This window comes from Zingiber officinale, chromosome 11B, assembly GCF_018446385.1.
Source record: "Zingiber officinale cultivar Zhangliang chromosome 11B, Zo_v1.1, whole genome shotgun sequence".
NCBI classification, from domain to species: domain Eukaryota; kingdom Viridiplantae; phylum Streptophyta; class Magnoliopsida; order Zingiberales; family Zingiberaceae; genus Zingiber; species Zingiber officinale.
The window spans coordinates 2979976-2990180 of NC_056007.1; the positions used below are offsets into that span (position 1 = coordinate 2979976).

General features: G+C 38.6%; 1 protein-coding gene across 1 annotated transcript; it reads right to left on the reverse strand.

Annotated features, from left to right (window-relative positions):
• Nucleotides 1–168: 168 nt before the first annotated feature.
• LOC122035300 (protein FAR1-RELATED SEQUENCE 6-like) lies at nt 169–4686 on the reverse strand. The gene is made up of 6 exons (XM_042594713.1): nt 4459–4686; nt 1175–3382; nt 985–1086; nt 803–899; nt 623–727; nt 169–515 (listed from the first exon to the last, which is right to left on the reverse strand). Exons 1-5 carry the CDS (start codon nt 4684–4686, stop codon nt 654–656), a joined length of 2709 nt encoding a protein of 902 aa, XP_042450647.1. The 3' UTR covers nt 169–515; nt 623–653.
• Nucleotides 4687–10205: the final 5519 nt, after the last annotated feature.

A 10205-nucleotide genomic window follows, 5' to 3' on the forward strand; every position in this document is an offset into this window, starting at 1 on the left:
TAAATCCAAAATCCCTCACTATTTTTCGAGCCGACTAAAATGCACAGATCTGAGCCATCTTGACACCCCTATAAATGACATCGCTTGCAAAAAAAAAAAAAAAAAAAAAAATCAATGGGATAATAAAATTCATATAAATATAAATTCACAAACCTCAGAACATCCCTATAATCCAAATTTGTGCAAAAACTCTTCTTCTAAAAAATATTAACTCTGTCTTTGATGTAGTAAACAACAATTTGAGGGTATCTAAGCAATATCCTCATTTTACATTAATTTACACTGAACAATGAATCCAGATACAGATGGCTCTTACACTTCTTTAGTTATGCTGTGCAAAAAAAAGAAACCTCAAAATAAGAACCCTCTTAAATATAGATTTTAGATTTTCTTTTGAGTCGATGAAAGTGGGAGGATCGACCAATTAAGAACATGAATTGATATGCAGCTAGTGTCGAGGAATCTTTTTCAAAAAATCAGTGATCTTGCAACAGCACAACTTTTGACTACAAATCCTGTGAAAATTTTGAAAGAAACTTTTAGCAGAAAATTAAAACCAAGATCTAAAACATCAAATGACATGCAAACTACTACTCTGATATGAAAGAGAACGGCAAGGTACCAGAATTTTGCAGAGTTCTGGTTCTCAAACATCATTTAGCATCGCTGTATTCACGCATCGGATAATCAGCCAACCCGTGCGGGTTCCAAAACTGGCTTCGTATTTCTGAATAGTTGGTAATGCAAACTGTTAGGCCAATTTAGAAGTTATCAGTGGATACATTCATTGAAGTTGAGTTACCTGCTGTGCCTTCAACTGGTGCTACAAGTGGAGGGTTGGTGCTCACATTTTGCAAATTTAAAACTTGACTAGAGTATTGACAATAATTTGCATTTGCCTAATGTCAGAAACAGAAAAATATGACTTAAAACTGCTCTTGAGGTAGCATAAGCTGTAGTTCTAATTTTTCGAATAGTGTGTACCTGGAAAATGCTTTCTTGTGTTCCAACCCCTGTTAAGCCTTGTGGACTTGTCCCTACAATATTGCATCCATAAATGCCATTGCCAACGGTTTGTTGTGGTATCTGAAAATTAAATGTAAAAAAAAAAATCGAGTTAGGTATCATCTCAAATGAACAATGAAATCGTACAAACTTCAAATTAAATCTTCACCTGTTGGTCATGCCTTCTGCCGCTACTTTGATCCTTCTTTTTGTGTTGCGATTGTTTCTTTTTAGTATGGTTGACCTTGGATAACTTTATTTTTGTTGGATGCCCTTGCTTACGGAGAGCGAGACGATTAAGCAATCTATTTTCCATGGTCAGATTACCAGAAGAGAGTGCACAACCTTTGTCATCTTCATTGCTTCTATTAATCCTTTTCTGGTAATCATTAATATCACTCCATAACATCTCACAGTATTCGTCAGTCTCGACTGCCATGTCTGCTGCCTCCTCAAACTTCTTGTATAGGTAATCATACCGCTGTGCCTTTGGATTATTGCTCCAACCGCAATAACCAGCTTTCACCTTCATGTGTCGCCTTTTCATATCCTTTCTCCATCGTGGTAGGATGTATTTGGCTGGAACATTGGGAATTTGCTTTTTCACAAGGGCTGATATGATATGTCTGCATATAATTCCCCTAAATTCAAATGCACGACAAGTACATTGAACTTCACAATCCCCATCATTGAAGTGTACTTTGTAATGCACCATCCTACGGTGTTGATCCTCATTATCCCCAACAACGACATCCTCAGACACATCATACTCAGATGCACCATCTGTCCCATCTGCCAACAAGACTTCGCAATAAAGCTTCGCAACCAACTCTTGTTGAAATTCTTTGAATTTATCAATGGTATAGAGCTGTTGAAATTGTTTCTCTAGATCAAAATGGGTTATGCAGGGGACCCACGAGTTGAAAGTCTGAAGGTCTACTTGGTCTTCTTTTTCAACTTTAGTCTCCAATACAATATCATACTGTTCAATGAACTGCCTCATTGTTGTATTGGAGTATACAATCCCATCGAAGAAGGGACTTATCTTTTGATTCCGTTGTGTTGTTGACATCCCGGCCCAGAAAGTATCTTTCACAAAGACAGGGACCCAAATATGCCGCTCTTCATATAAACCTTTCAACCAAGCATTATCATATAAATTAAATCTCTCAATGAATTTACTCCAACTTTCTTCAAATTCTTCCTTTGTGAAAGAATCATACACTGCATTTTGCATAATCTTTTTCATTTCTTCATACGACTTATAACCCTTCAACTTTTCTGGTAGCTTCTTCATTATGTGCCACAAACACCAACGGTAATGAGTGCCGGGGAATACAATCTCAATAGCCTTTTGCATTACCTTGTCTTGATCTGTGATGATAGCATTTGGAGCCTTTAGGGACATGCATGAAAGTAAAGCTCTAAACAACCATGTAAATGTTACAGAGTCTTCATTTGACAGCAAGCCACATCCAAACAGAATTGATTGACCATGGTGGTTGACTCCTACAAAAGAAACAAAAGGCATATCATATTTGTTTGTCAGATATGTAGTATCTATTGCAACAACGTCACCGAACTCTTCATACGCTATCCTACTCCTTGCATCTGCCCAAAATATATTTCTAATTCTGGATTCTTCATCAACATCTATTGCATAGAAAAAGCTAGCATTCTTGGCTTTCATGCGGATGAAGTAATCAAAAATTGCCTCGGCATCTCTTATGCCTAGCCAAAACTGCCTTGTTTTGTCAGCAGAAGTTGTGAGATCTTTTTCCAGAGGTGATACATTCTCATAATTCTCTGCTTGAACAGAACAAAATTTGTTATTCTTATTTGCTGCATTCCCATTGATATCATTCAATTCTAATTTTCTATGTGCACCAATCGGCAAATCCCTGTTGCACATGCAGAAGCGTGATTTCCTTGGAACTAGAGGGTGGCTGTGCTCAAGCCTAACTGAATTAACTCTGCAGCTCCCATTTTCAAAAAGAGTAGCATTAACTCGAGCCTTGCAACCAGTTTTTGTTGTTGCCTTTGGTTGTAAGATGTTTCTTTTGTATACATAAGGCTTCCCCTCACGGGAGCATGCGATAGTAACATGTTCTATTTTTCCCGAGCTTGAGATTGTTCTTGATTTTCTACTAACACGAAAACCTTCCTGCTTTCCATATCTTTTATAATATTCAACAAGAGCATCCAAGGAATTAAAAGTCATTCCAGGCTCAGGTGCTTTTACTGTTTCAAAACCAACTATTTGTTCCAGATTCTCTGTATCTTGGTCATTAATAAGCTCTTCATCACTAGACTCAACTGTGGATACATTTTGTTCCATATGTAGTGTGATACGAATCGAACAGCACTCCTGAACCAACTGAAAAGAAAAGTTACTGAATGGCAATTTAAGCATGCAAAAGAATAGTACATAACTAAAGGAATCATAGTTCTCAAAGATTCATTCCAAAGCAACATGGTACGAATACTAATTACGCAACTACCAGAATGCATGTTAGATAAAGTTCCAGTTTTTCCATGACAAATTAGGCATCGATGAATTGGTTCTCAGCAACAAGGTCCTCCAACCACAGAGGAACACAGAAAGTTCTATCACCTGGGAACCACCTTCAGTTCTTCCCAGGTTTCTCATGCATACAGCAATTGCAGCAACCTAGAAACTAATTCAATTGGGCGTAAGACATGTGAGTCACTATACACTTGAAGAAAGGATCTAGTTTCCATTTTACTTGTTAAACCATTCTTGGAAACCAAATTCATGTAGCTATCTCTTCACAAGTACATATCAATTTCAAAGAACAACAGCAACTTATTTGGATCATGTATAAATTTCCAGCAAAAATAACCCAGGACAATCTTAACTGCTATAGTCAGCCATAGAGTAAGCCAGACTTGATCCTCAAAATAAGATGATATAAAACACAATTTCTACTAAAGTGAAAACATTCCTCTCATACATAGTGATCATTTGGTTCACCATTCCATACTTATATTTGCATTTGATAAAGAAAATGTGCAATAAACCTTGTTGGTGATCGAGGTTACAGGCAAAAGGAAGTTAAAGGAACGATATGCTTTAAATTAGCACAGCAATATGGGAATGAAGATGGATGATTGGGAGAGTTCTAGTAGGATACTTCACAATAAGTTGGTATGGTCAATAAGTAGGATTTTTACCAGCAGTGTTGAAAGATCAAAGGAGTTCCTCCAAATCAATCAAAATCACTCGAAAGGCACCATCACGATCCCTCAAAATCAAACAAAATATGCTTCTGTCCAGAGCTAATTCAAAAAGGTAAGCTTGATGGCCATTAAAAAAACGAACACTTGGAGTGTTCCAGCCCTGAGTAAGAACTCATCGACGGTCAAACAAACAGACCAAGAAAATCGAACGGAATACCTCTGCGGCGAATTAGGGTTAGAATGCGCGCTCACTCGAGTACATGGCTCTTGCTGTGGCCCTGCCGGCGCTATGGTTAGAGGAGACGGCACAATCCTGTGGAGATGCGGCGCCGTAAGCCACGGGAAGCGGCCGACGACCGCCGCAACATCGCGCAGGGAAGAGATCGCCGCGGCCGCGTCGACCGCCGAGGAAGGAGTGAGGTTTTCAGGGGTGCGGTCTCTTGTTGAAACGTGAAAAATATTCCATAGGTGACGTGGCATTGCTATCCGCGCCTCACTGAGTGGGGCCCTTCTCATGAGACACCACGTGGCCGTTCTGAGCGGTGTCCACGACACCCGTCTGAGTTGTCTCATTTTGTCGGGGCTTTTTAAGACCAATCTAAACTTAGAAAAACCATCACTAATATGTCGTAATCTACGTATTTATTAGCAAAAATTAATCCATTTTCCTTCTCTAAATAGCTTAATTTACGTATTTACAATTATTTAATTATTATATAATATTATTTTCGTTATTATCTTTCGTCTAAATTTTAAATCGGTTGTACATGCAGTATAAATTTTGTAGCTATTATAATATAATATTGGTGAATAAGTTGAATTAGTATTGTAACATGATCCAATGGTAAGGTCGGATCCTGCTCCGCAGAAGGTCACTACCACGTTGGAAGTCAAAGTCACCGTGCCCATTGGCCTCCTATCATCGTCCGATCGGGTAACCCACTTGTCCGATCAGAATAAGGAATGTCTGATCTGACATTATCACAGCTCGGCCACACACCGAGCTTCCGACGCTCAGAGAACCAAAATAGCAGCAAAACAAAAGCCGAGCGGCTATCCTGCTCGGACTTACATTAGGTCTCGGAACCAGCATACGACCTTCAAGCACGACCTCTCATTCGTCACAATAAGAACCCCCGAGCGGCAGAGAGACGGTCGAGCGGCCATTCCTCTCGGCCTGAAGACATCAGGACGGCGGGGCGGTCCTCCCGCTCGTCCCCAGAATAGACAAATTAATGATCCTGCAACATCCTTTTGGGAGCACTTGCCACCGACAGACGACATGGTTGGCGGCATGGACAGGCAGAGGATCGTACAGTGAAAGCTTCCACTATCATGTCAGAGATATGCTCGAATCATTGATGTATGGTATCAGAGACGTTTTCCTGACATGTCTTTTCAGGGGAAGCCTTGAGAAGCATGCATGCATCGAGAAGCGTGTTTGTGCACCCTCGGAGCCCTATATAAAGGGGCCCAAGCTTTAATGGAGGTATGAGAATTTTCTACTGTAGTTACACTGTTACTTGGCTTGTCCGCTTCCTTGCTTACACATCGTCAGAGACTGACTTGAGCATCGGAGGATCATCGTCGGGAAATTCTTCCCTGGCTCGGTACTGATGCTGCTGTCGTTGCAGGTTCCTTAGACTCGGACTCCATCAATAGTCAACAGGAGTATCATATCTCAGCGTCCATCGCCTTGACTTTCGGACATGATAAGTAACAATTATAAAAAAAATTACATTTGTTACTACTTTAATGCTAGATGAGCAAGATTGTATTTCACATGGTAGTACAGTTACTATAATATGAATATTTTTAGATAGATTAACTATACATTATAGGAATTAACCAAATTGTAGCTACGACAACTTGAGAGTAATTAGATAACTATACCAGGTTAAATAAAATGGGGGTGTTAAAAAATCAAAGTGAGGTATCCGTTCGACTTGGATGATTGAAAAAAAGACACTTTTGCCCTTTAAAATTTACAAATCATTTTAATTATTCAAAAAATTAGGAACAAATTGTTTGGATAAATTAATGATTAATTAACTAATATAAACCTATTAAATACTCTCAATATTCTCAGTTGATTTTAAATGTTAGCAATGATTAGTTTAATAAAACAATGATAATTAACTGCTAGTCAAATGATTAATTAACGGGTTTTTTCAACTACCTAATTATTATTAATTGGGTGTTAATAAAACAACTAATGATAATTAACATGATCTTAATATTTGTTAACTAAAATAAAAAAAGATTAAATAATCCTTTTTATCATTTATAAGTTTAACTATCAAGAGAATATAATGATGATCTAATAACTTATACTAGTTTAGTGATAAAAGGATAAGAAACTAATAGGAACAATTGAATCTAAACAATAGTTTAAGGATTCATCGATAACAAGAACAAATGTTTCAGCTTAGATGGGCTGTTACAGTACACAGGAGTTTTATGGTACAGATCAACAATATCGTAGATATCTTTTTGGACGGCCGCGCCGGCGGTGGGAGCTGTTACTTGGGCTTCCTCAGGTGGAATATGCCGAAGGCGTCGATGCAAAGCAAATACTGGAATTCTTCAGGGTAGTCGCTGGCCATGCTGTCGTCGGACACCCATTCCTCGTCATCGGGGTGGCAGTGCTTCGAGAGGAAATCTGCCGGCGAGTTGGCTTCTCGGTAAGTGAAGGAGAAGGAGACGGATGAAAGCATAGAGGCGGCAGCGGTGATCTGGAGAATCAGGCCGTGGCACGAACCATCTGCTTCTCTGTCCCCGTTGAGGATCTGCACCGACATTAAGGAGTCGGAGAAAACCCTGACGGCGGAGAATCCTCTGAGGAGGGCTTCTCGTAGACCTCTGAGAACGGCTTCCAATTCATGGTAGACGACGGAGTTACGGCCTCTGTTTCTGTGCGCTGCAGCCACGGCGAACAGCACCGCGCCGATGTGGCTGCGAGCGATGCACCCGAGGCCGATACGGTCGTTGCGGACGGAGGCGTCGCAGTTGATCGAGATTTCTCCGGCGGGCGGGGGAATCCACCGGCACATCACGGTTGGATTATGGGGTGGTGCGGAATGCGAAAGACGAGGAGGAAGATTACGAGGAGGAAGATTACGAGGAGTCAGCCGTGGTGGAGGACGGCGGCCCGTCAGGTCTGGCGGAGGAGTAGGAAGACGATAGCACTCCATAATCTCCCAAGGAAAACCTCGCTCTCTCCACTCCAGTCACGGCCGAAAAAGGAAGGGAAAAACGGAAACCTCACTGTCTCAGGTCTTTGTCGAATATATATATATATATTATTTAACGATTTTAAATTCTTAAAAAATGGAAATGAAACCCTGTTTTTTTTATTGTTAGTGTCTTATGTACTTGTCAAACACGTCTCTTTTTTTTCCTAAAATTTTTTCTAACACATTTAAAAAAAAAAAAAAAAAAAGCAACAAAAACTTATTTGTAAATTTAAAATAATTTATTTATTAAATTCTAAAAATAACGACAAGTTTTTTTCATTCTAAGTTTTTTTTTTTCAGTTTTCAAAAAAAAAAAAATTGGAAAAATGAATCCTGCTACACAATGCCGTGAGTATCGGGCAAGGAAAAAGCTCCGACGATAATCCTCCGATCTTCAAGTCAGTTTTCGATGAGTAGAAAAATGAAGAAATGTAGTCACGTAACTCTATGATGTGATAGTTTGGGAGCTTCTAAAGTATGATTTATCTGTTAGACATGTTCTGCTATCATCGTACACAAACTCCTAAAAGAATATGATAAGATAGTCAGTAGGTCCACATGCGATTGATCGGCCGCTACTCGGCCGAATAGCCTCCATCCGGGCTTAATGCAATGAACCATTGTCCTACTTTCCGTTCAACTTTATTGTTGTCGGAGGACTGCTCTTTGTCTGATCGACAATGTCTCCCGTTCGAGGGTATCGGTCCGATAGAATTGTTGCTCGACTATAAGTCTTAATTGTGGACTTTCCCAAAGCGATCATTTGGACATGGTTTGGACCAACCGGGTGGTCACGCTCGGTCGAACATGCGACGCGCCGCTTGGCTCAAGTGGTTTGCTTCATGGACGGGATCTTTGACTACTCTGATTTTAACCTCCACATCCACTATTCCTCTTCTACTTGGATCCACTGGTGGAGCTTTTTTTCATCACTGTGAGCTCACTTAATATACTGGCTTAAGGACTTATCGAGTTGGACTATATATATATAATATATTATTTTTATTTATTTATATAAATATTGAACAATTTAGTACCATCAAATAAACAATAAAATATTAAAATTTAAAAAATAAATCAAACAGTTATTATTGTTTGATTTACAACATAACAAAATTACTCTAAAATAACTTCCATTTTGATTCTAACTAAGCTCGAGTTTGTGCTCGAGCTCAAGACACCACGTGACCATTAAGAGCGATGTCCATGACATTAGGGCCGGATTTAAGCTAGGATCGAGATGCGATTTATTTGAGACCAAATCTCTTGATCCATATTTTTATGGATCAAGAGATGAATCATATGGAATTATGGATGAATCGTGATGACGATTTGATCACAATTAATTGTGATCTATTTTTAAATTTATCATCCTCTCAAGTTATAATTTGAGTCAAGACGGATAGTCAGAGCAGGAGTAGTCTCTAACCACTTATCTTGATCCAAATTATAATTTAAGAGATGATTAACTCGAAAAAGAATCTTAATTAATTATGATCGAATTATCATCATAATCCGATTATAATTCCATATAATTCATCCTTTTCCACAAAAAAAAAATAGACAAGCATCTCTCCTGATCTACGCCGGGTAGTGATCGGCGGGCGATTTGGTTGCACGTGTGGCCAACGAGGTGGCAGGTCGTTCCGATTTAGTCGCCCGTGCGCATCCGTGGCAATGGCCGCTGATGTAAATAGCAGGAAAACAGAAGAAATTAGGATTACATGCAGAGACCGATCTATGTTATAGTTGTAGCGGGCTGTAGCACACTCCAAACTTGGATTACAGTAAAGTAAAAAAAAAAAATAATAATTAACTTGGATAACATCGAATTTGAGATGATCGATTTAATCCTATAAAAATTTTTTATAATCACATAAATTAAGAAGCACTTGTAATTAGGAAGCACTCGCAACTGATAACTCAGGAGTTTAACCTCCTTTAATTATATGTCCCATTTAAAAAAAAAAATCTTATAAATTTATCATAATTAAAAAACTGCAGGACTTACGATTACAGTAGGACTCACACATGCAGCCGTCGAAATGATCATGATTCATTTTATTACATGGTAGCTTGCAATAACATCAAATCAAATGGAAAGAAATCGAGTCACGCAATACAAATGATAGGGGAAAAGAAACATAAACATTTTTTTTCTTCACCGAAACAATAAAATAATGACATTCTCGTTATTTTTTTCACAGTAGATCATTCCTTTTAACAAATCTATTGCTGTAAATGGTGTTAAGCTAATTAAATTTTATTCATCGCAAATATATTAGTGATGAATTAAAATCGCTGCTAAACTCTTAAGTTTTGTTTAAAAAATACACCGAAAAACCTAATTCCACCCTTCTCTTATGTATGAAACTCGATCTGCTACGGTGATTCTACTCCGCCATTTTTTGCTCCGACAATTCTCTCCTCCGTGCTAATGTTCTCATCGGCTTTTGTTCCGACGATTCTCGAGTCATCGTCATTTGGTACTCCTTTTCCCCTTTGGCTGATAATGTTATATAAGTTTAAACACAAAGAAAGGCATTGCAAATGACAAGAGTGATGTTTAACAAATTCAATTGAGTCTTGTGTGAAAGTGAAATTCTTCATCTATTTGACATCCATTGTCGGTTGACGGATTCTTCCTTCTTCTTTTTAATACTCTAGATAGATTAGTTTTCTCTAGATATATAACTTAAGTTTATTGTAAGTTTTTGTTTATGTGGTCTCCTAGATCTAGATTTATACCAAGTACCTATTGTG